We start from the raw sequence: 26,975 nt of genomic DNA on the forward strand, positions 1-26,975 counted from the left end.
GACCTTGGTAAAGTCCTGGCTCACCTGTCATCAGCGTCTTGTTTTACTTTCAGTCAGACTCCACCCAGTCCAGCGCAAGTAGTGAAGCCCACACACCTCTTGCTCAGTACACACAAAGCTACTGCTGCTTCCCAGAGAGCTGTCTTGGAAATAGTTTCTTTCTCCTCACACAGTCCAAGGACTCACCCTGCTTTACTCCAGACACTTTATTTTGCCATTTACTCACCTGTGTTCTGCTTCCAATGAATGAGAGAGGTTTTCCCCCTCCTCCGGCAAAGGGAGAGAAAGGCCATTCTGATGGCAGTTCTCTTCCCAGTTTTCCTTTGGTTCTGGTGTGCTGTTGCTCTCCATCTAGAGGGAAAGAAAAGCATCAAAGTGTGCTCGCACAGACAGCACCAGTTCCAAGTTCAAGCTTCTGCTTTTGGAAGTAAAGCCTTTTTACAGAGCCTGGACTGAGAGTGGTTGAAAATAACTTTCATCTGGCTGCGAGAAGGCAACACAACATGAATGGTATTTGGCGGACAGCACTTTTGTGTCAAGGGAGTAAATCTTGGCATTACAAAGCCATCACCAGCAGCTTCAGAGCGAGAATAAGAAAACTATAAGAATGAAATACTCCTTCGGATGCCCTTTACATACACATTAAGCCACAGACTTACGCACTGAGGGGTCTGGTCCAAGCCTCTGCGGCTTGAGTCACTGTCCCACACCTTTCACGAACACCGAATTCTACTTTCTATGGATGTAGTTTGACAAGGAAGTTTGAAAACAAATTAAGATGTTAAAATATGGTATTGTTCCACTTCTTGGAGAATCCTTGAAAAAAATCTAGATTACCTTCACAATCTGTGATCTTCCCTTCCACCTCATTTATTACTTACCCATTTGCATTTCATCATGTTACAGATCCCCCTTCATCAGAGTGCTGTGCACTACTTCCACTGGCACGTGTGCCAGACCAGTAGAGCCATTCCCCTCCTCCTCCAGAGCCTGAATTACACATACTACTCTTTTTTTTTTTTCAGTACCCAACTCCTTAAATACATAACGATCGTATATACAGTAAGGACAGCGAACTTACATCATCCAGCTTGTCACATTCTCTGTTCTCTGTTATCTCCCCATTCCTATCATCTTTCAGTGCCTTCAGGAATTCGCTCTTTTTATCAGTGGTACGGCGCATCAGCTTCGTCAAGCGTGAAGAGCAGATCTCGATGGGAGGGGTGGTGCTGGAAGGACTCTAGACAAGGAATGTAGAATATAGAGACTTTCAAGCTGTATTTCTGTGAAGACGGGGCCCTCTTCAGGGTCTGTGCTTACACCTTTCAAACACCCGTCACAGTCCTTTAGTTGGCTACTGACCCCTCAAAAAACCCCTAATGTCAAGCTCCCACCAAAATACTGATTGGTGTTGCATATTCACTTCTTCCCTTACCAGCACGTTGTTCTCCCACCTATCATTATTGATTCTTAATTTTTTCTTCCCCTAGGAGTCAATACATATGGCCATGAAGATGTTTATTTTGTTCCCTGGCAACGTAGTGCTCTCAAGCAATGCTGGAGCCTGCAACAGAATATTAAGGCAGAGCACTTCACGCAGGACTCTCAGCCCACAAAAATTTAAAAAATTAAGGAGATTAGGCTCAGTTCAAATTTGCATCTTAAGCCATCCTGACAGACTTTACCATGAAAATAAGCTACACAGTGGTAATCTCCTTTCAGGGAGCGGTCTTATCCTTAACTAACCAGAACTGGATGTGAAATAGGCAGCCACAGCCTCCACAGCCCAGATGGGTCAGCATGTAGCTGGACACAGACAACCCTGGACGCTGTGTGAAATCTGCTCAGCTCAATTCCTGAACCCAAGGTCCCATGCTGTTCCACAGTGTGTAAGCTTTCTTAGTTATCTTGAATCTGTGAACCAGGCCTAAGGCAGAACAGTTTGCACGTTAGCAGTACCCCAACCACGACACACCAATAAAACCGTTGCTAAGATGAGCTTTCAATATAGTCTGTTCCAGCATTTTGAGTGGACGCACAAAAGAAATCTAAGAACACATTATGTGAAAGTTCCCAATATCTTAACCTTCTGCTCATATATGGAGTTCGTGTCCAGCTACTCTACGACAATGAGGAATTTAGTCATTAATATGGATACCTGACACTAGCATCTTGCATGCAAAACTCTTCCTTCACTTACTTGCTTTGACCTTTTTCTCAATATTAAGACAGAATAAAATTTCCTAAAGCCTGTAGTGTTTTTGTCCACCTCCCTTCCTTTTTTTAAACTAGGGCATGAAGGTTGCAAATTCAGGCACTTCAAGATGAATCTCCTTTGCAAAGTATTTTTATTGTACTACAATGCTCTGAGCAAAGATCAAGGGAACTAAAATATTTAGCAAAACAAAACCAAGGCAGCAACTGCTGCTTATATTTCTAATGCCTGTTGCACATGAAACACTGGTGTGCAATAATACCTTTCAGGGAAGTGCATGTTGAAAGTAACGTCTTACATGTAAACATTTCTCAGGTAGCCTTTTCACATTTTGCCTAATTCAACACAATAAGGAACAAATCAGCAATTGTAACAGACATAACAAGTGACTGTGAAGATTAGGATAAAAAGCTAGCACAGGACTGAAATTAAAGCTCTCAACATGGTAATTAGTTTGACTGCAGTGACAGAAGGTAATAATCCACAAAGCAGACTAAAAATTAGATGTCTTCTGGTGATTTGGAATACTCTGCTAAAGCACTTGAGAGCTTTGCTAGAAATAGTCGTTTTAATGGCACTATATAGAACTGCTGAGGTACTAAAACTTAATTTCTACACATTAGGTGAAGACAGTTATAGCTACGGTTTAGAAACAACAGAGTCCTGAAGGGGAATGAAATTTTACCTTAATTCTGATTTTATACATAACTTTCTGTAGAAGACTTTGTAACCCTAAAAGAGAATGTTATGTAAAGGGGTACGAGTAGTCATTTTCTGACATCTTCTTTAAAGGTAGGTTTAGTCCTTTGACTGAAACATCAAGGCATATCTCAGATTTTTTTTTTTTTTAAATGAAGGCAGTATGCATAATCTCAGATTTGTTCAGGTATTAGTCTGTTCAACAGGGGTAGCTACTCTAACACAAAAGTCATCCTGTATAATTTTAAGAATTCAGACTGTATCTTAATGTGGTTATCTTAGACTGGCTTGTGGGGACATGGTGCCAGTGCTACCTGCCACCCTTTTAGTTGTCAACACACTGTATTCTCTTATGACTAAAGGTGCTACTTCCAACACTTCTGCAGGAGGGGCATTATCCCCATTTCAGAAATAAAAGGCAGAGATTGCTCGTAATAGGCCTGAGGAGCATTTGCTGGCCATGGTTCTGTGTTTTCATATTGCCCGTCTCCAACAGAGTGAAAGAAAAATGTATTGCAAGCGTTCAGTTTTACTTGGGAGGAATTTTTAAGCTCTTTTTGTTTAGTTGATTGATGATGGTAATACAAGAAGTATTAAGGAGGTACTGCTTGTTCCAGGGAAAACCCAGCTGCCTGCTCCTGCTGTCAGATTAGTACCTGACATCTTTGCTGACTAAGTTTCATGCAAGACCTTCTTGGGGGGGTGGGGTGGGTGGGAAATAAAGTAATGGAGACTACTTGCATTACTACTGTATAATATAAAGTGAATTCCCTTCTCTGTATCTACCTGGAGGTCAAAGTCTATTTAAGTTTACATATTTATGCTGCAATGGTGTCCACACTGTGCATTACACAAAAAGGAAGGCTGTCAGTAGCACAAAGGACTTGGTCTGAGGACAGACAAAAGCAAGGTAAGGGAGAGGGATACAGTGTAAGATCTATTTGGCAGAGTGGCAGGTGCATGCTTGTTAACTATTGCTTTTAATGACTGCTTTTACACTCAGCAGTGGCTAAAACAGAAAAATACAGGCTATTGCAAAGTAAAGCCTGCAAAGCAGAGAATCATAAAGATGACAAAGTCTTATTCTAGAACTAAGATCCATAAAGGGAAAAGACAAATGCACAACTGGAAAAAAACCACTGTTACACCTGAAACACAAACACAGTCATTTCAAATTATGTGAATAGGTCACTTGTCACAGTCTGTTTTATTTTTATTCTTTTTACATATGATCACAAACCTGTTGAATTTTGATTCCCAGGAGCAGAGGAGAAAAAGTTATTCAGTGTCACACTTCTATTAAGCTTTGTGAAATTTCAAGCTCCAAAACAGCATTTTGTATACAATCTATAAAGTGATGCATAGAAATACTGGCCAAAACGTGTTTTGTCACAGTTACTGCTGCAATGTTAACAGATTTATATGCAAGGTTCTCTCCATACTTCAGACCAAAAGTGGAGGTAAGTCAGTTTCCACCTTGCCTCCTTCCAACACCAAAATTCAGCTACAGTGTCTGTTTTTAAGACACATATACACACATTAAACCCCCTCAACCCTCTCAGAGCTCACTGCTTGTGCTGTTGCTCTCCTAGAGAAAGGGAACGAGGCAGATCACCATAATTCCCCTTCTTTTCCGTATTAAAGAATAGCATGGGAATCAGTTTACCTATCTGTTCACATCAGTTCTTGGTATCTGCACTCTGATAACACCAAGTCTATGCATGTCTTGTTATGCAACACTATTTAAAGCATTAGTACTTTTTTATTATATATTTGGAGGGAAATTCTAATACATTTGGACAAACACCAATGGCTTTACATCCAGGTAAACCACTTTTTTTTTTATAGTGTGTCAGAGATGTGACAGAATGTGCCAAGAATGTACAAATGAGTCATTCTTCAAGGGTGCAAAGGTAGGTATGTACAGAGAGGACCTTATCATGTTTAAGTTACAGTAGGTGATAGTGATAAGAGTTCCCACCCAATCCCCAAACCCAACCCCTTACCTCTTTGGGAGAGGTGAGGACTGAGCCACTCGCCAGTACCGCTGGTTTGGTTACAGACACTGGACTGGTAAAGGCAGAGTCACGGCTGGAGGAAAGCGAGCCTGGTTTATGTTCACTTCTGTTGGCTTTCCACGGACTTGGCTATATTGAAGAGAACACAAAATACTGGACAGTAAATGGTAAGGCACAAGAAGGGCTTGGTTGCAAGTAGTAAAACAGATAAACAAACTATGTTGGCTATTGTACAGATTTTTTTTCCTCCCTCTCCAAGAACGGTCTCAACAAGTTTATCTCGACACCCATTATTTTTCCCCATCTTCTCCTGTTTTCCCCAAACCACACACAATTCTGCTTCATGGGCACCACCCTCCAGTAAAACAGCATTAGAGCTCAAAGAGAAAATCCAGCATTGCTCTTCATTAATTGGAATCACCACCGAGTAACGCAATGCATCTTACAGCTACCCACAGATGGGAAGTAAAAAATCCCAATTAAATTCACATTTCATATGGGAACACTGTATGCCACAAAGAAAGGGTTTGCATCACTTGACAGGAACTTCCCCTGTGCAAGGAAGAAGCACATCAAGGAATATTTCCGTGCAGGCTGAGAATGCAAATTATTTCTTTCCACGGTTCTGAAAGCGTCCATCATTGCACTGATTTAGCAACAACAACAAAAACAAACAAAAAAAGCAAAAAAAAAATGCATCCAGTTCATTAAAGTGCATGAGCACTTGCTGTTTTGCTCTGCATACTCTCTGCAGTATCCCTCCAAATACACTGGCACTTTGGCTGACAAGCAAAGACTTCAAGATAAGTTTTTATTACTTGGAATGTTAAGCTTGACCCTCTCTTATCAACCAAGGACAAACACTGTGAAGTGACAGTCTTTACAAAAAGGATCCTAACAGGAAACTTGTATCAAGTAGCACGAGAAATACACCTGTCAGAGCATTAAAACATACTGGTTCCTTTGACCCATTAGACTTCTGAAGCCAACTTCAATTCAGTAGCAAAATAACTCATGCACCAGTGGGATTCAGTTAAATCTGAGATGCAACAGATGTTGCATTCTGCAAGCAATGACAGCAGAAGCCATTATTTCAGTATGTTCTCATTCTCCATTGGGCTATTTTATTCATTTTTAAATAAATAAATCAGTAGGTGAGGCCATCAGCATTACTCTTCCACTCCAACCTAAAAACGAGAGCAGTCCGTATTATTGAACGGATTATTCGGCATTCACAGCACATATTCCAAACATTCCCTTCAAACCCAGAAGATACCCGATCTGCGCAATATTGCCTGGTACCAAAATTAGGGTGTAGAATTACTGTGACAAAAAGTTTCTCTCCGCAGATCCGACAGTTGCACTGTTTAGATACCCAGCTCTTGGCTGCTGATTGTTGTTCTCCCAGCTTCCACCAAGGGGCAGCTTAGACAAATTCAAAGAAAGACCCCTACTGCTTTCTTAGGGAGGCTGCTAGATTCAAGCACAACGAGAGAGGAGTATCAAAACGAAGCGTTTGCAGATTATGACCTTCATGGACTGCTTGACTGTGAACAATTAGCCATCTTAATTAGCCAAGAAAACGCACTTGTTTCACTGCCATCAGTTCTCTTCCTTTCAATACTACTTGGTACAACTTAACAAAAACATTTTTCATTCAGTCTGCCTGTGACAGCTTTCCAATACTGCTGACTTTGTCAAAAGGAATGTTTTGACCCCTCTGCTACTTTATGCACTACAATTCCTGTACAGCTTTCTAGAGTCTTCAGAATAATGCGTCCTACCATAGCTGCTTTATGTCCGTACCTTTGAAAAAGGCATCACACACACAGTTTTTCTGCCTAAGGATATGCTGATCTCCCACCTTTTAGATTTGCTAATAGCCATGTTCATTAACAAAAGTGCTGTTGATGACACCAGCAGACAATTTGATACTCGTTTTAACCATCAGCATTTTCCCTGTAGTTGGCAGAATTTGGTCTGAATTAGGAGAAACTTAAGAAAGAATTTCTAAACTTGCTTTCTTACAAAAAAAAGTTGTTAATCTTTCCTATTTTCCTTTTATCTTTGAATTATGTAAAACTAAGCTCTCTAATCACAGGGAAGATTTTGTTGGAATGTTGCAGCCAGCATTATTAATAAATTTTAGACCTCAAAGTATCTGGACACCCCCAGCTAATAATTTTCTTAAGCTTCTTAAATATTTTCACTATCAATCCTGAAAAGTTTCTAGGGTATCTGCACAAGTAGATTCTCTGGAAAAATGGGCAAGATAAAGCCTAGAACTAAGAAACAAAAAAAACCTACGTGGTTTTTCAATACTCCTGTAGTTCATTCAGTAAAAGAATTATAGCACAAACCCCATTACTTTTCCAGGTTGTCTTTAAGGCCTAACTAAATTAAGAGCTAAATTGCAGGATGTTACAATCTAATCTGATCTTGGCCTCAACTGTGTTTTAAACACATCAAAGTATTGTAACCCAATAAAAATTTTTCACAGTAGTCACGTAAACAATTTGAGCACATCATAGCACACATTCCACTTCTCGAGCATTGCTTGTTTTGTCTAAGATAAGGATTTGTCTAATGAATGAGAACACATTCAAACAGACATTAGTATAGCCAGAAGAGAGGTTAGTTCTCTGGAGGGACAAGACCAAATGGTCTTTTAACAGAGAACAACAATTTTAGTAGTTAACAGACCTCTACTGTAAATGCCACCACCCCAGAAACTACTGGATTCCAACTCCTGCTATTTGTTAGGGGAGTGGTTCCCTTGTCAAGGGAGAGAGTTTTCCCTTGATCTGCAGTTCACTAACTTGGTTGGAAACCCCCGTACCTTGGAAGGAGGAGCTGCAGGTTTAGGAACCAGATTTTTGTAGACACTTGGGACAATGGTGGTGGCTTTGTTGCCATTTGCCAGGTGAGAAACAGGTGATGTAAATGCAGCTGAGAAGGCGGCGGCAGGATCCTCTTTTGAAACCTTTTTGATGACCAGCATCTTGGTAGGTTGCTTGGCACTAGGGGGGTTTTCTGTAAAAACAAACCAAGAAAGATTCTGAAATACAAACGTTCAGTTTCCTAACAGCTTCAGTATACCACTCCAGTTTCTCCCCTCTCAATCTTAGATGCTACACTTCTGATTCTGAGACTGCTACCAGCTGTTCTTTTGTTTCAGCTCTGAGCAAATATACTGGATAAGGATGTCAAAGTCCAATCTTTTTTTTCATTTAACCACAACGCTCCCTTTACATTGAAGGGAAAAACCTACAGTGACATCAGCTAACAGCCTTCCACCATACAACAGGTATCAGAATAGATATTAACATTTTTTTGTGCAACAGTGGATCAGCTTTGTTAATTCACTAACACAGCAAAAATACTTTGCATAACTTATACCTCAAAAGACAGAGTGCTTTTACAAACAAGCACAATTAATATTACTTAGGCCAAATCAACACACTTGCAGGAGCAGAATAATTTAAAAACACTAATAGTATAAACAGCTGAAAGCCCCCTAAATGCTAATTGTCATTATTTTTTGAGCAGAACGATAGCTATCTGACAAACATGCAAAAATACAATCCAGTACTATAGCGAGAGGTGTTTTTGAGGAGGGTTTTTTTTTGTGGTTTCTTTTTTGTATTTGTACTATTTACAGTATCTAACCCAACTAATCTACCTACATTCTAACTAGAGATTAATAAACCTGTACTTAGTTGCTAGAACTGTTGCTAGCTTATTTCACTCAATTTTTTTTTTTGAAGGCATAAATTTGCATACCACATCAGAATCAAAAGCAAGCCTGTTCTGAGTTTAAAAAAAAAAATCAAATAAATCCAAACCACAGAATTATGACAGTTTTGCTGTATTTCTAATATGATGATCACAAGTTAGGAACTGATGTCTAGTTCACTCAAATCTGCTCTGCCCTTCAAGTGATGTCTGCATGAAATTGTAATTGCAGTAAGACAGGCAGCAAACACGGAACAGTGACATTACTGCCACCAGCAGTTATTTTATGACAAGACAAGCACAGTTTCAAGTAGACAAAAAGGCCAAGATATTAGTGAAGATTGGGGGATGAAAACAACAAAGCAGAGAAAGCTACAAACTGTTTGCTTCACTTAAGTCTTTAAAATCTGAGTGAAAAAAATAGCATTTAAGTATCGGTTACAACTTTCTGCTTTAGCATCAGCATTTTCTGCAGCGATGTAAATGCCTTTACCTACCCCATACTCCAGAAGGTGTTCCTAAAGGTTTGTTCTGGTTGTTGTGTCTTCCAGCTTCTGGATTCAAAGACGGCTGTAAAAAGACAATGCAAATGAGTATATCATTATATCGCATATAACAACAGCAATAAAAAAATCAGTTTAAACATAACACTATGCTTCTAGAAACCCAAAGTACAGGTTGATTTCTCTGAACAGCACCTGAATTAAAAGAGAGTGCATTGTCACAAGACATCTAAAAATTAAGTTTGTATTCTCCTTGGCTTCTGCTGTATTTCCAACAGAACTATCAGAGGGTTCAGTATAAGCCCTTTAATCTTCTACTACATGATTAAGTACATTCTACCAACCAACACACACATAAAAGATTTAGGTATTTAATCAGCAGCTTGAAATACAAAACTGGAATCCACATCATCAGTATATAAAGAATCTAGACTCATTTCCCAAATATTTTTATACAATAATTATGCATTAACCAATTAAAAAAAACCCAAGAGCAATACTAGGTTCCTAATGTAAAAGAATAATGAATATATATACACATTTACTGACAAAAAAGCTACACGTGAATTTATGTTAAGCTTCAGAGTCCACTTTTCAGGACAATACTGCATGCAGACTCAATACTCTCTGCAGACTTACCTTTGATTCAGTATCAGAATTCAACTTAGTGGAACAACTAAGGACGTGTCCAAGCTCGAAGCAGAATGCAGAAAAATCTAAGCATTCAATGACAAGTGTTCCTGATTAGCTATTCCTCTTCCCCCGTCCCAAATAACTTCAGTTCAAAATAAAGCCATCTTTTTCCTCTTTTTAATGAATTCTTCATATGTTAGTTACTATAGTGACAGCATAAGTCTCTAATAATGAGCTTCTGAAATAGTAGGCATTCCTGTTCTATAAGAGTTAGGAAAAAATGTCACACCATAGCATAAATTCCTGCCTCAGACCCTAGAAATTCCTCTGTTTCAGTACTTCATTTTTTAGTTACAGGTCAGTTTTATAGCAGAGGTGCTCACACCACAGGAGAACTTAGACCAACAGACTATTTTGCAGACCTTTCAGGAAAAGTGTTGCCATCATCAGCCATACAGGCCTAAAGTCCACATACTTAACCACAGTATACATTAGTTTCACCACTATGGCAAAGACAATACAGGAGTTATTTAGCAAAGCTTGCTACTGGACAGTGTGTGGTATTCTCATCTTAAAAATAAAAAATTGAGGGAAGTAATTACAGAAGGTGTAGTTGGGAAAAGGCACTCATCAAGGCACTGAAGAAGAGAATGAAGAAGTATATGGAAGAAAGATTTAGACCAAGCTAGACTACAACAGTACACAGTTGCAATTGTTACAATAATATTCTACACTTCAACAGGTTTTTGACAGTCTAAAGAACAGGCTTGTAGAAATCCTGAATTACAGTATTCTTGAGAAATGAGATTAATGGAAATCTACACACAAGCTTTAGCACTGCTCTCCAGGTGTTAACCACCTGTGATGCAGGGTACCACTCCCAGTAGAAGCAGTTGAAGAAAAGCACACCATCACTCCCCGGGCATTCCTCTGAAAAAAAACAGCCTCTTAAATCAGACTGGCTCCTGCAGCAATTTAAGTGGGGACTCTAGATTTTGGCCTGAAGCATATTTCACTCCAACTCCTAACTTCCTGAATAGAAGCAGTGTCATCAAACTGCCATGACGATTTCAGCTGTAAACAGCCTTCCAGAGAGAAAAGCTGAATAAGAGAGCAAAAAGCTCAAGATGATGATACACACAAGCGTGCACACTATCACCAGAAACTCTCATTACTGGAGGCAGCAATGGCTTTAGCATTGAAAGTGAAGTCAGAGGAATTTCATTAGGTGCAGGGACTGAGTTACCGGAACCTTACAGACGATATTGACATGGTCAAGAACAGCCTAGAGCAAGCAAGGAACAAGATGCAAAAAGCAAAATACGTGCTCTGATAACAATAAAATCCTCATCAGGGGACAGGAGAAAAAAAAAAAATTGGAAAGAGAAAGCAGAAAAAGTGCGTAGATCTCAAAACACTAGCATTAAGGAATGCACATGGTAAGGATGAAAGCTATAAATCCAAGTACTATTTGGTAAAGTTTGGAAAACTAAAGATATTCCAGTAAAACCAGAGCCAGGATGTAAGAGACTATCATACTGATAATACCATATGAATCAGAATGCTGGATAAGAAGAAGATTCATGAATTGGAGATACCGATGGAAGAAATGGCTCAAGAAACCCTGATCCACAGATTAACAGAGAGATAGGAAAACATCTCTGATAACGAAACACTATTCCAGAAGATTCAAGACAGATGGTTGCAAAGGTCTGAGCACGTCATGAACAAGCTTGGGAAGGTTATCACAAACACCAACATGTACCAGAACGCAGGAAACGGGAACAGCAGGCAAACTGAAGATAGCTCAATAGATGTACTTAGGAGCAAAAAAAGGCTTTGTAAGCAAAGCCACAAAGTCAATACAACTACTCTTCCTGTGGCAGACCAAAGTGTCACCTCACAGGGTTTGCTGAAGATCTGGCTTGTGTGTTACAATGCTGTCTTCAGTTCACAATAACCATTTGGCAAAATACAGTAATGTGCCAAAATCCATAATCCAACAGGTCAGCAAATCCTGAGGACTCTGGGTACCAATTAGCATCCTGTCAGCACTGGAATAATTCTGTTAAATTTGTTGTGATCTCAAACATGGAATGGAATGCAACTCTAGATCCTCGCCACCTATCGATGCTAATTAAAATGAGATCTGAAAAGCCACTTCTCACAGCTGCCACTTCTAGTGAGAAGCTACACACTTACAAAGTCTTCTTCTTCAAATTGCAACTGCTCTTTATCTTCCTTCTTCTCTTCCCTGGATTCAACAGGCAGCTTTTCTTGAAAGGCGGAACTTTTCCGAGAATGGAAGTTGCCATTCCAGTGGCGATGAACTCCAGTTCCTCCTCCACCACGCTGGTTCACACCATCATGGCCCCGTGAGGGACCATGCCAGCCAGGCTGACTGCCAGAAAGCCCAACATGAGCTCCTTTAGAAACACCAGAATCTACAGAATCATGGCGGAGAAGGGACGGCTGATGCCAGCAGTCTAAACAAAAGGAGATAAGTATGCAAATAAAAAAAGTCAACACAGCATGCAGAATAGTGGAAATATCAGGCTGTTTTTTGTGTTGTTAAATCAGTGTTCATCAAGTAACTACTAGGCCAAACTTATTAAGCTACTGTGTGATTATATCAGAAAACAAACCAAGCTACACAATGCACATACAGCTACCACAGAAACCCCTTAAGGCTTGAGCACATGACATGGGAGAAGAGAATAGCACAAGTTTCTTATAGAATGTTTTGAAAAGGTACATTTTTGGAAAATGCTGTTTATATCCTGCAGAATTCTTCATTCCGTAGAATATTCCAAAATGCAAAGCCTCAGGCTGCATTCTAATCCTTCCTACTCACCTCCCGCAGTTCGGAGGGGCCCATTATTGAAAAATCCATCAGAAGAGTTGTGTCTCCTACGGCTCACCCCAAAGCGGCCTTCTCCCCGTGGAAGATGCTCTCCATGTTTCTCAAAGGTGGCTGCAGGGGACTGCAGAAAGGAAAAGGTGATGTAATGAAGCATTCCTTAGGGCACTCTAGGAGCCTGTCAGCGACATTTTGTCACTTGAACAAAACACCAAACCCCACATTCCTGTACTAGATTTCAATACAGCATCCATATCTGCATTGCTTAGCCAACGACATCAACAATCACGTGAACTCAATGAGAATGGCACACAAATCAGTGTATCCTACACAGAATCAGAGAGAACCTAACACACTAATTTTACCAGTGGTCTTTGCAAATACATACTTTCTGCAAAGTTCATTTAAGAAATCCTATGATACACAGGTGCTCATTCATTCACTCCCTCTAAAGACAGAACAGCAGACAGCAGTGGAGGATCCAATAAATCTGACTAAAATTCGGAGACACTCAAATAAGTTAAAGCACTTTTGGGCTGAACAACTAGGATGCTGTAGAAAACATTAATGCTTTTAGTATTAAGATTCCAAAGAATCTTTTGCTCTTTATTTTCTTTCATTTCTAAAAAATTCAGAGGTTTGTTTTAAATGGATCAAATATCCTGAAATTACTTTTGTCTCCTCATATTTAAGCATGAAGGTGAAAACTGTATTCTTACTTGCTCATCAGTGTTGTCCATCATGATCTGGTTTGCTACTAAATTTTTTTTTTCACCATCATGAACAAGTAATGCAAATTGTTAAAGTCCAAAACCAGACTTCCTGGGTCAACCTAAGCTTCTTCTGAAATCACTTTTAGAAAGAAGGTGAGGCAAACTGCCCTCGTTTTAAGGTTGCAAAAAACCTAATGAGTATTTCTCAGTTTGGAGTTAGAGCCCAAAGGCTTATCAATCTACTACTCAGCAAGGGTCAGATTATATTAATAAATCAAACCCAATTTATATCCTGAATTGTAAATAAACGGCAGCTCAAGTCCTGACCCCCACAGATTCAGGGCCATTTTTTTAATGATTTTCTACCTGTGATCCCACTCAAGTCTCAACACAAAGATACTGAACTACTTCCATGTCTTAACACAAAGATTGTTCCTACTCTGAAATAAAAGGGATACATTTGTTGAAACAAAGACAACAAAAATTATTTTCACCTTATTAAGTTTCCAACAGCCTTTTTTAAAAACACAAAAGAAGTTAAAACTAAACATTTTAAATTCAACAAAACACTGGGGCATTTTTTTTGCTTTCTATTCTTGTCATAGCTGTAAAAGAAGGGGATCTGTACTAATGTTACCTTGGTTGACTGTGGCGTTGAGAAGTTAAGCCAGGCAGGAACAAAGTCATGCTGCGCCATTTAGGTCCAGTGTCTCCCTTCAATAAAATGAGGCATCAAACCTCATGGCCAGGATCTGCAAATGAAAAGAACATTCCCTGACTGTCATCTTTTCCAAACTGAACAAACAATACAATTTATTTCCCAAAGCTTGGCCTATACGAATAGGAGGGGAAAAGCACTATCATTTTTCATAGTATGCTTAAGCATTTTTTTTTCCTGCCAACTTTGTTCCTCTGACCAAAACAGGTAAGAACTTAAAACATTCCCAGTTACTTCCTGTTTACAATTAACACACCCATGAAATTCATGATAGGATGGGCGTGGAGGTGGGAAGAACACAGAACAAATAGCATACAAAGGCCATATAATTCACAGATGTGTAAAATCAACATATGACAGAATTTGGGGTACATCCCTTCATTGGTCATTGTCTCAGTTTACAAAGGGGTGATCACTGCATATTTTATTCCAGTGGCTGTAAATCAAATATGACCAAACCAGTGCTGATGATAGAGACACTGAAAGCAGATCAGAGACCTGAAAGACAACCATATGCCAGCTCCTGCATCCTCAATTTAAAATTGTATCCAGATCCACCAACTTCCCATACACCAGGGAATATCCTATGCTGAAACTGCTTTCATAGGTAAGAAACCAAATGGTTATGAACAGAACATAAGCTGGTTGAAGGATCTTAATGGAAGTTCAACTGAAGACCAGCTGAGGCATCTCGCTGGTCTGAAACTGAATTGCTCTTTCCAACATATCACAGCAATTTCCACTGCTCAAAATGATGAAAATGCCATTAGTGGTCTGTGTAACTGAATTCTGCCTTTTTGTGGAAGGTTCTCCAGTTTACCATTTTGCTTTATTTTTCAACTTTAATTTATCTATGAACAAGTCAACACTATATAAACAAAGAAAAAAGTATATATGATCACTTACCCTGAGTTTGGCCTCTGCAGTCCAATGTCCTCAGTTTCTGTGCTTCACTGACCTTCGGGTTCCTTCCTTCTCCAGAATGCTGTAAGGCCAGTCTAGAGGCAATAGTGCGTCTCGAAGCAGAGCACGAGAGGCCGCACTTCGTGCCAACTGTGCCCTTCACCCCCTCAGCTGCTCATTTTAACCTCTCTTTGCACTCTCACTACAAAAAAAAACCCTAAGAAGGTAATTTCTATTTAAAAAAAAAAGGAACAACCACGTTCACCTCATTAAATTTCCTCTGGTCGTGGTAGTATAGAAATCAGCCTTTACATTACAAAAAGGTTTGTGAAGTCTGCATGACAACATTCAGAGCAACACCATGGTTAATACTGAACAGATACACTCAAGTCTGCTGGATAATTCATGATCTGCAGCAGATCAACCTGAACACTCTGGAAAAAGGACGACGTTACATAAAAACGTTTGCCCCAAATGCTGAGATCTAAACAAGAAGCATCTGCCCTAGTGCTCTTAAAATATAAGCTTCATTTTTATCACATACATCTGCTAAAAAAAGTATAGTATTTAAAAAAAATGAATGTTAGGATATACTCTGGTCTTCACGTAACTTGGTTAATGCTCCAGAGAGCTAAGCACTACTTGATATAAAGCTCAAAAGCAGGCACAAATGTTTATCTCCCCGTTTTCACCATTTACATGCTGAAACATAGGTCACATGAACAAAAAAATGCCAGGTCCAAAAATAATCTCTTCTACTCTATTTTTTGTAGAGTGCTGCTTTTGAAGGGACGCAAATTATTCCACAAGAGCTTCTTGTTCTACAGCGAAGAGTTCACTTTCGGGTCATAGTCCTCTTCCATCAAAGAGGTGAGACAGGAACTGTAGTCACTATAAAAAACAAACAAAACCCCATCAATACAAGTGGCATAAACATGACAAAGTATAACTAGAGAGAACAGAAGGAGAAATTGAGCAACTATAGTGCAAGTGCCAAAAGCTATTTGATCTCTGATCAAAACAAAACCTGAAATAATCTGATTTAAAAAAAAAAGTCCCAGAAAAGGGCATTTTTGCTTTTGAATGATCACTTCCCAGATTTAGTTTACAAAAGGGCAATACAAGCTGAATCAGAATAAAAAGAAAAGTGGAGAAACTGCATACAGCCGATGAAAGGGAATCCACACTTCGCAGCAATTTTAAAACCTGCTGCTAAAACAATGAGACTCTAGGCCACAGGTAGGCTTGGACATCCCACATGCCTCATCTCCCCTTGTGCCCACATCATTCCTCACCTGTTGCAATACAGCCAGACTCCCCTCTCAAGACTCCTGATAATAATATATCCAGTATTCCATTAACTCCACCACAGAAAATACCACCAACAACAAAAAGTTGTTTTTCTGCTATGGCCTCTTTTTCCTTGAACCATCTTACCTAAGCAGAAGCAGATAGGGTTTACTGCTCCTGAAACATCTGAAAAGTTTCGTTACTATTTTGATGCTATCAGCTGTTTCTCAGGATCCCTTCAGGCACGCTTTATTATGCCTTTATATTTGACTTATCAGAGTTTGTTTTCCTTGTTTGGATATGGTTCCACTCTTTGATCGGTTTTGGTTTTCATTGCACTTGCTATGCCATTCTTTAAGCATGTGGGTTTTTTTTTTTTTTTAAAATTTTCAAAACAGTTTTGATAGAGACCCAAAATAAACACACACAGGGAATAGTAAAAGAATCACCACCTTTTTATCCCCTGGGTCATTCCCTTTAATAAACCCCTTCATTTTCCTATCTTTTTTTTCTTTCTGGAACTAGATATTATTGTTGTGCAGGGGCATTTGGAAAGAGGGAAACAGTTTTGTACCTAAGCTGTAAGCCATGATCACGTTTCTGGAGGTAGAGTAATAACAAGCAGACGCACAATCCCTACAAACTACCAGCCAAGATGAGGCAAAACCAGAGTGGACATGGCCATACACAATACTGACCTGGGAACTTTCTAAGCCTCCCATCCCGTACACAAGCTAGTAAGTGTCACACACTGCAAACAACAGAACTGCTAACCTATCGAGACCTGCTTTTATATTAAAGAGTAATTATTTCAGTGTGTATAGCAACATGCTGGAACATCTGCTGCAGACAGAACAGTCTTACCACCATGCTGAATTCAGTACAGGTACAGAACTCCTTTAGATGTGACCTGAGGCTGCTACCAAACGTTTGAGTAGTAAGTAGAAGACAAAACAGGGACAAAGTCAACGCAGTTGACTACATTTAAACAAGATTTGTTACCTTCTGAATGTGCTTTTCAGAACAAACTGTATAGCAATTAAGCCATGTCAAACTATTAACAGAAGTCATATAATTTAAGAAGTTGATTTAATGAACCTTGAGAATGATGCAGTGATGTGAAAAACGGACCTAAACAGAGCGAAGTCCACACAACCGTTCTCTGGGTATCTGAATAAATTAACACCACAGAGTTATGGTTCTGAAGAAGGAACTAGATCTGAGTACACAACAAAGATAAAAACACCACAAAAGTACAATACCCAGATTTCACTTCACAAAAAAGGTTCCCAGTACCTTTGGAAAAGAAAATACAAAAGGAAAGCACACGAACAGTTTGCAAAAATGTGTTGCTGCAAGACATCTTTTTATATTTCAGCACGATCAAAACCAATGTGAAACTCTCTGCAACCACCAATTTAGAAAAGATTTTGCAGAAGGTTCAGATCTCCTAACCGGCTATTTTGATATCATTGTTAGTATCAGTGACCAGGGCATTACGGAGCAGTATTCAAAGCACACGTAGACAGTCTAGTGCAACTCCCAGACATGACATTTTGGACTGACGTCCAAGTCTTGCAAACATCATGTTTGCACAATTAGCATAAATTAGGTACTGCTGATCAGAAAACTTCACACTTGTTAAAGGAATGACCTCCACATCATCTCAAACCTTCTATCAAGTATTTTGATACTTCTGTAACCTTTATTCTGAAAGAATCTCACTCTTGGGTGCCACAGTTACTGGGAGGCTCCGCACTGAGGTTGCCGTAAATTAAAGCAAGAGGCTTAAATTAATCTCTACCCACTTCTCTTCAGGTAATGTATAGAAGGCACACTTCGGGTAGTAAATTCAAAGTTATGCTCGAGCCCTTCCAAAGTTGTGTTTCCTGGCATGAGCAATGGACTGAAGGCTATATGCCAATACACTATATGCCAACACAGCCTGCAGCTGGCTCCATATTTCAAGAGGCATATATACTGCTCTTCAGTCATCGCCTTTCTGTGCATGTAGGATCACAAAAAGAACCAAGTGTGTGACATTAAAATGCAAAAACTTGCTGTTAGACGAAACGTTGTAAATTATACTACTACTGAAACCCTTCGGTCTCCAGATTTAGCCCATGTGCTAGGTTTTACAGCCTCCTCACACACACTCTGAATCCTGTCCAACATTACACCTGCAACCTACCTAAGACCACTTGTATAACCTACCGTACTACTGACAACAGTAATATCACAAAATCATAACGGGCAGGACCCAAAGTCTCTCAATTACCTTCCCTGACAGCAACCTACAATAAATTCTTACAAAAAAAAAAAAAAAAAAAAGGTGCAAGAACAAGAGCAAACAGCATTAGGGCTCCCAGGATACTTTCTCAGACTTTTAAGCCAGAGTCTGTATTACAGTTTAGTACCTGTCAGTGCTTCTATGTAAATCTGTTGTTTTGTTTTTAGACACATTTACACATTTTTGCCTCCCAAATAAAAGGGGGCACAGTTAACTTGTGCATTGTGTACAAGTCGATCTGTGGCTATAAAAATGTCAGCCTCAATTCAATTGGATGTTTTCTTGTGCTACCAAAGTGCCCAACCACATTCAATGCAGTTTTTCATGACACTCATGATTTTATACGTGATATACGTACTCATCAAGTCATCCCTCTTACAAGCAAAGTCAGGCTATTTGTGGAAGCTTTCTAAACACCTCCAATCATCTTTATTAGCCTTTACCATATCTTTTAGATATAATGTCACCAAAACTGCACAAAGTGTTCAAGATTTGGGAGCATGACCAATTTATGCAGCGGCAAAATTGTGCATTTTTTAACCTTTCTTCCTAATATCTAACGTTGTGGGTTTTTGCTTTTGGTGATTTTTTTGGGGGGGTTTGGTGGTGGTGTGTTTTTGTTTGGTTGGGTTTTTTGATTATTACATAGAACTGAAATGACCTTTGCCAACTACTCAATAATGAATAGAGCAAAGATATTCCTCAAAGTACAGGTAAGGGATGCTTTTCCCTGGTAATGCACACGACTTGTGCGTGGAACAAACACGCATTCCCTGAAGGCAAAGTTCCCAATTCTTCCCATACTGCATTTACAGTTCAGTTGAACTGGTTCCTGCTTCACTATGGAAAACAGCAAGGACAAAGATCATCCTCAGTAGCCACTCCCAATTCCAGGAAAATAGCAAACAGAAGTGCTCGTCAATGTAAATTTAATTAATTCTCTCTTTTTAAAAGAGTTCAAGTTTGACTTATGTCTGGAAACAAATCAGAAAAAGAGAAAACAATAATAATATCACTGAATGAGATGTTCTATAAAGGCATACCTCCTTTCAGAACAATTAAATCTGCATTAATGAGCTCTGGTGAAGAAACAAGGTTGTCTGTCAGCTACCCCAAAACACTCTTTCATGGATCAAAACGCAGAAGTCTTTGACAAGTAATGTAAGTACATAAAAAATTCAACTCTGTATTAACACTTGGGTTCTATGTTTTAACAGTGCAAGTGGAAGAAGTGATATTTATCACCAAGTCAAATAAACAAGCGAAAGTTATCAGATGCTCTTTTATATTACTAGATTTCATTGTGTATTTGTCTAAACTTAATATTAAATGTCTGACAGGAAAATGGAAGGAACATATAAGCATATTCAATTTAAAGAGGAAGCACAGACTACAGTAAGGAAATATACAAAGTCCAGGACAAAAACCCCATCCTCTAATACACCATTCATAAAGCATTCTTGCTGTGTTACTGTTGAATATAGCTGCCCAGTTGTTTTAATCCTGTTAACTGTCATTTCTACTCATAACAGACTTGACCAGAGTTAATCTCAATACCAGAGAGCTTCTGAAGCTTTGATTCTCAAGTTGAGCTTTCCCTATACATAACATACATATACATGGAGCCTCTAGCAAAAAAACCAGTATAAAAGTAAACTTTTACCCTTCATTATACATGTATCAATCCAGCTAATGGCAGCTGTAAAAGGTCACAAGGACAACATCTGTCTATCCCTGCCACAATTTCAGTCCACTTCACTGCATTTCTACGCATTTCTCTAAATAGAACATGTTTACTTAAAAAAAAAAAAAAAAAAAAAAAAAAAAAAAAAGGTAGAGATTTGTTTTTCTAACCGGCCAATTCAATTTGGGATTTCAGTAATATTCCTAAAGATCAGATGTCAGCTGGGTTGCCAAAGCATTCAGAAAAATTAGTGAACAATTTAATGGATGCATAAGGCAGAACAGAATTTACTTCCCTCATCAGTTTTCTTTCTGTGCAGCTCTTTTAAAATTATTTAATCAAGCAGATATGCCTACACATACACAACAGACCTTTTCACTTAGCTATTCTTCAGAGTAGAGTGTCATTTAACAGGTGTATGTTAGTTTATGATAAAGAGTTAATACCACATGCATTCACTAAAATACGATCTCTTTCTAAAAACTTTTGATTAATCCAACACATGCACAGAAACAGCGAGTCACAGCCTGGAGCCCAACCTAGGAGGAGTGAAAAGCATACTACTTAAGGACAGCAAAAAGCCCCACGTGAAATTTCATTATCCTGTTTTCCAAAAGAGCAGAACATGGCTTGGTCTTACTATTATTAGAAACATTTTATTGAATAAGATAATCATATTTGGGTGCCCAGCCCTTTTAAAATAATGTAATTATATATCTTGCTTCAACCTCACATGCATTATTAGGCCTTACTATAAAAGACACAAGTGCAGCATTACTACTCAAAAGCTTGTCATAACAACTAGCGAGCTACGTCGTCTTAAGTTGAGATCGTTTATTTGCAGTTAATGGCATGTTCACCTACATAAAGTACCTACAAAACAAACTTACTTTCATTTTGCTTTCAGCTTCCATTAATACAATTGTCTAGACACACCTTCAGTCTGTCTACACGACTGAAATATGGCTACCTTTTGAAAGGACAAATGCAGATGTTCCAGAATGGCACGTACAACTGGTAGTGCTCACACACCTGAGCTATTATGCACCAGAATAACTATAATACACACCTGCCATTGTCACCTGTTACTTTCCATTGTATCATAAAACCAGCCCCCCCAAATGGTTACTTGAATATAAAGCACAGTTCTATTAATGAAAAAGACTGCAGAAAACAGTTTAATTTGTATATGACTGCTGAAAAATTTAGTATCTACAAATGCAATGCATCACTCATGCAGGATTTTGTGGAATTAGGGAAACACGAACCCATTAGAACACTAAAATGATGGATTAAAACGTTAATCATGTACCAAACCAAAATTTTCCCAGATACAGAGAGACAGTACAAGTTCTTGTGAAAACCAGCTACTACTGAAAGATTAACACCCTGTTTTTCAAGTTTAAAAGCAAATGAATCTATCTTGCAGAATCATCGAAACTGCAGATCTATATATTCCAAGATGAAAACATGCCAGAAGCTTGTCCATACAAAAGTTTTTCCAGAGTAACAGGCTGGAGGTGGGGAAAGATCATATTAACTGTTATGTATCTGACTACTTTTGCAAACCAAATGACTAACTTCAATGAACTGAAAACAGGTTAAGAAAGGTCCCTGTGGACACATCTATACCCTAAACCCCCTTTCTCTATTGACAGTCCTCCCACTGGTGTCTCGTACAATACCGCTTCATACTTGTACAATACTGCTTCACAAACAACCTGTCCACTTACCTACCTACTTTCCATTTCTCTAAGGTCACATTGACCCAAATCCTACCTCCTTCAAAATTTCTGGAACAAATATACGCACCCACCCAACCACATACCTTGCAAAGCCTGAACAGCCTGGTCTTGTGAATACATACTGACATCTAGAATGTGGCAAGGTCTGGGTAAGGAGATGATTTTTTTTTTCTTTCTTAACAGCAATCAAAGATACAAGGGCATACAAAAGTAACATAATCAAATCACGAAGTGATGTCTAGGATTGTGATGTAGGAAAGATTCTCCATAGACTAAGAAAACATCATCGACAAAAACATTACCTTTAGCAATGTTATTGATTGAGTGACACCTGCCCTTCCAGCCCCAGCTGATCTGAGTTTCTGCCAGCAAGGCTACCACCGCATCACTGCTGGGTCAACAGTATTGGGTGCACTGAGGAGACCACAAACTCCAAAGCCAACAAGCTTGTCTCTGGAAGCAAGCTGTATTTAACACAAAAGCCCAAAGAACATTTTGGAAAAGGCAGTGCCTGGGGAACCTGTACAGAAGCCTGCGTAAGATGATAAGACTCTGAACCTCAGCCAGCAAGTGTGATATACTGCAACTGAACCGTTCCAATGGGTTTTGAAGAGTGTACTCTGAGTACCAAGACAGGAGCATTTTAAACATGTAAAATCTAAAAGGCTCAACTCCTTGTAAGCACAGAATGGGGACAGCACAGAATTTCTAGATATTATGCCTACCAAAATATCCAATATTCCTGGATATTTTATACTCTACAGCCACTGGCAATACCATCATCCCTTATGCCTCTCTCCTGTGCCACTTAAGATTCCACTTCCCTCCAATGTCCCTTTAACAGTCTTTAGTACTGTTTATGTTAGAGAACTGCGGTATTTACCTGAAATATTAAAACCTGCTCACTGTTCTGCCCTGCTGCAGGGTTTAAGGTTCCAGGGATTGTGTACACCTCTATTAAACAAGTGTATCTATTGACACTACTGATACAAAACAAAGAAATATATTTTAAATAGTATTAGGCTTTAAATGTGAACAATGTTCTGAACTTTCAACCAGCTTTAGCATTTTATTAAATAAGGTATTTTAAATCTGGAAAAGGCATTCTGCTAATTTTAATCAAATGCAAAGGTCTTTTGAGCTCTTGAAGGGAACAAAAATGAATGAAGAGCCTATCTGTACGGTCTGCCTAAAGCCTTAATGAACAAAGTCACTTCTACTGCTCAGTAGCATACACCAGGATAATGTTCCCCATCATAAGGAAAGAATTGCAAATATGTAATTACTAGCTTATCCCTGCTGCATACTACATACCTCCTACCTACCTGTCTTCCAGAGATGCAGACAGAGCCTAAGCAGAAGTGAAGCAAGTAGTTCTCCAGCATCTTAAAAAAAAAAAAATAATGGGATGTGTGTTTCCCACTAAGGGTATTTTATAACCCGGTATTTTACCAGGGTTACTATTGCTACTATAGCACATTTACATTTAAATATATTCCATTTGGAGTTGAGAAAAACATATTTCCTTTGGAAAAGAGCATCAAATGCAACCAGACTATTTATGAAATATTTGTGTCAAGGCAAGAGACTATAAATCAAGTACAGGGAACTACAGATCTGCATTCCAGAGGAAGGATAAGTGAGTAGAGGGCATGTCACTTGCAAAGAGGAAAGAGAATTGAGAGTCAATAAAATAAACAGGGAAGGACAGTCAGAAATAAGAGACCATTCTCCTAAGCAATATAATAGTTAATTCTTCCCCTTGGTACCATTACTCTGGCCGTACAAGACCAGTACTACAAACTGGGAAGGGCAGTACATTCCAGTTGTAGGTACTTCCCACCTGAGACAACAGGCCAAGACTGGGGGACAAATCGTACTCTCTCTGCCCCTCCCTCCACCTGGATTACTTCCAAACCATTTTACCTCAAGACCAGGACAGTATGAAGAAACTCCACATTTATTTGTCTGTGACCAGGACAATACAAAGACATGTTCACCCAGCACTTTTCAGCATGTGTACAACACCTGCATTAGTTTGTAGAGTTTACATGTCTGCTATATTTTTCATTCCACTAGCTTAAAATTTTCAGCACTTTAAGAAAGTATTGTCAAACATCAATGCAGAAAAATCACTGAAGACAATTCAGTTTAAAATATATACACATATAAATCGCACAAATAATAAATATTCCATTTATTTGGTCTTGGCTTAAAAAAAGGAACAAGTGATCCCTAGTCCTGTGATCTGATGATTTGCTGCAGCTGGCAGATTCATCCTCTTTGGACATTCACAGTGTTTTGCTGGAGCTCTCTCTATGATCTAGTCTGTGAAACTCTTGGGAGATAACATAAAGCAAGGAATTACAGACAAGGTGTTGTCCAGCTGGTTCGAGCTTTGTCTTTAGATCTTGTAGAGGATTATTGTGCTGTTATTCTGCAGGTACACTGTGTAGGCCAAGAGTTAAACAATATCATTCTTCTACCGTAGTGTCCTACAATAAACTAGGGAATACTAAGAAAACATGTGGAGGAGGCAATCTTCAGAGGTTGCATAGTTCACCTCCTTCTGAGATTTAAAAGACTTTAGCTCCACCCTCTCCCATCAGATGTCTCTGAAAATAAACTGAGCAATGCCGCCCTCCACCAATTTGTACAGTCATCTTCAGGCTGCAGAGGTCCAAAAACTAATCCCAAAATGTCTCAAAAAGTATCAGAAATACAAGTTTGTTATCAGCAGACTGGAATTCATTATGCAGCTATTGATACCTCCACTGGAATATTTTTTGGGAGCTGTAAATCAAAAGAGATTAGCATACCAGCATTCTCCAGCATATCTCTACAATCTATTTTGGTTATTCTTATGGCTTGAAAGCCTGTCCCTGTACCTAATGCCTAACCTAACTACATTCTGCTGCAATTTCAACCTGTAACTACTTATGTTATACACAATGGACATGGCAAGCTGACTAACCTCTCTTTGCAGATATCTTTTAAGACATCTTTTCTCCAGACCAGTACTTCACTATTCCCTGACCGAAAGGCAACCTTAGCAGGTGGTGGGTTTGGTTTTTTTTGGGGGGTGTGTGTGGAGGGGAGAAGTCTCATAGACCACCCTGTACCCCAGCACTGTTCGGCAGCAGAGAAACGATGTAATGACGTATTCTGGGATCAAATATAGTCATGTTTTTTTTAAAAACAACAAAACCCCCACAACCACTCCAATTTTACTGTTGAAGCTATAAGCTTTTAAGTTCAAAGCACTGATGATGAAAAAACTGATGTGACCCACCTACCAAGCATGGCAGCTTGCAGGCAGTGACAGAATGTCAGAGCTGGCTCCCAGTTATACCTGCAGATAACTTTTTTAAGCTGCTTTATAGATCACCTGCTGATGTCTTATGAAACACAACTTGTATAAAACCATTCTAGAACTAAACAATCTACTTTTTCCCCCCCAAACCTCACTCAGGGGTTCTCTCTTTAACAGACCTTATTATCTTCTTTACAGATCTTGTTACTCAGCCATAACCTTCCCAAAGTATGACAGTATCAAACTGAACAAGATACTTTTATCTGAAGACCTACCACTCCTCCATAGAATGGAAAAACTGCTTAACTACCTTATCTACAATGCTCCTTTATATGTTCCAGTATGACAAGTGAATTTTCAGAAGTGATGCTGCTGACTCATGATAATTTAGGAACCACTACATCCCCTAGATACTCTCCCACAGAACTGCTGCCTAGCCAGCTGTTACTTGTGCACACATAAGGTAATATTCCTAAACATGGGAATTTGAACCCATCTACACCAAAATGGCTGAAATCAATGCTATTGATTTCTTGAATTTGTCAAGATCATATCATCTGTGTGTTCAGTAAGAACATTATTTCAATGTAGGAAAGTGAAAACACCAAACAAAACGTGACCCAGGACAGACTCCCTGGTGCGAACACTCTTGCCTTGAACATACCCAAATCCTGCCTTTTTCTAGATGTTGTGAGGGGAAGCGCTCATCAACGCCTTTCAGTATTCTGGAACTTTTCCCAGACCCATAGGCTCTTGGTTCCCTAAATACTGTAGGATACATTCCATAAGGCCCAGCCAACCTGAAGACATTATAAGTCATTATTAACCTGCTTCTCTAGTTTAGCTAGAGTACAAAGTAGAGGAAAGACAGTTTTCCCAAACTAACAGTCAAGATCATAACACATTCAACATTTACAGAGTGAGAGAGTTCCTTTGCTGAGTTTTTTTTAAGATCAGCATCAAAGGTCTTTTCAGACCACCTCACGTGAATCCTGATTAATCCCTTGATGATGGATGACGCATTGGAACACAATGGCAAAACACTCCTTTCTGCTGAAAAGCTGGAGACCTATTATAATCTTTACCATACAAATTCACCAGCAACATTGTGAATACCAATAATTTCTGTGCTCAGAATAATACCATATACCTCCATGGCAGATTCAGCTCTTTATTTACAAGTTAATTGTTCATCACAAACTGAAGATGACAAAAGTCAAAGAGAGTGATGATCATTGCCACATGCTCTGTATGTTGCAACTACATTACGAGGGTCACACAAATACCCAGGAAAGCATTCCCTGCCACACTAAACCTCTATCCTCACTGCCAGTCATTCTTGGCCATGATATTATCAACCCCTGACACTTATAATCTACCTGAACCTAGAGATGCTGAAAATAAAACTGCTCCAAGGAAAATAATTTACAATGATTCATTTCTTTCTGTATTGGAAAAAGGGGATTCCCAAAATGAAGGACACGCATTTGGACAACATTATATACATACACCTTTGCTTATTCAGAGCCATCAACATCACACTGTGAAGCTGTGATGCTCCTTCCAGGGTGGAGAATAAGACTATAGAAAACATTGAACTGGAAGCAATCACAAGATTTGAGGAGGAAAAAAAAAAAAAAAAAGGACATTGGCATT

The 26,975-nt window shown here is 39.1% G+C and overlaps 1 protein-coding gene across 1 annotated transcript in view; it reads right to left on the reverse strand.

Moving 5' to 3' along the window:
• GPBP1L1 (GC-rich promoter binding protein 1 like 1) overlaps positions 1-26,975 on the reverse strand; it is a 33,088-nt gene that overhangs the window by 2,413 nt on the left and 3,700 nt on the right. Inside the window, exons 2-10 of the mRNA XM_054834062.1 lie at positions 15,001-15,888; positions 14,014-14,128; positions 12,658-12,787; positions 12,006-12,289; positions 9,165-9,237; positions 7,772-7,965; positions 4,921-5,061; positions 1,082-1,240; positions 227-351 (exon numbers count right to left, since the gene is read on the reverse strand). Coding sequence (XP_054690037.1) covers positions 227-351; positions 1,082-1,240; positions 4,921-5,061; positions 7,772-7,965; positions 9,165-9,237; positions 12,006-12,289; positions 12,658-12,787; positions 14,014-14,073 — 1,166 coding nt within the window. The 5' untranslated portion in view covers positions 14,074-14,128; positions 15,001-15,888. The remainder of the gene's footprint in view (positions 1-226; positions 352-1,081; positions 1,241-4,920; positions 5,062-7,771; positions 7,966-9,164; positions 9,238-12,005; positions 12,290-12,657; positions 12,788-14,013; positions 14,129-15,000; positions 15,889-26,975) is intronic.

This window comes from Grus americana, chromosome 8 (assembly GCF_028858705.1).
Source record: "Grus americana isolate bGruAme1 chromosome 8, bGruAme1.mat, whole genome shotgun sequence".
NCBI classification, from domain to species: domain Eukaryota; kingdom Metazoa; phylum Chordata; class Aves; order Gruiformes; family Gruidae; genus Grus; species Grus americana.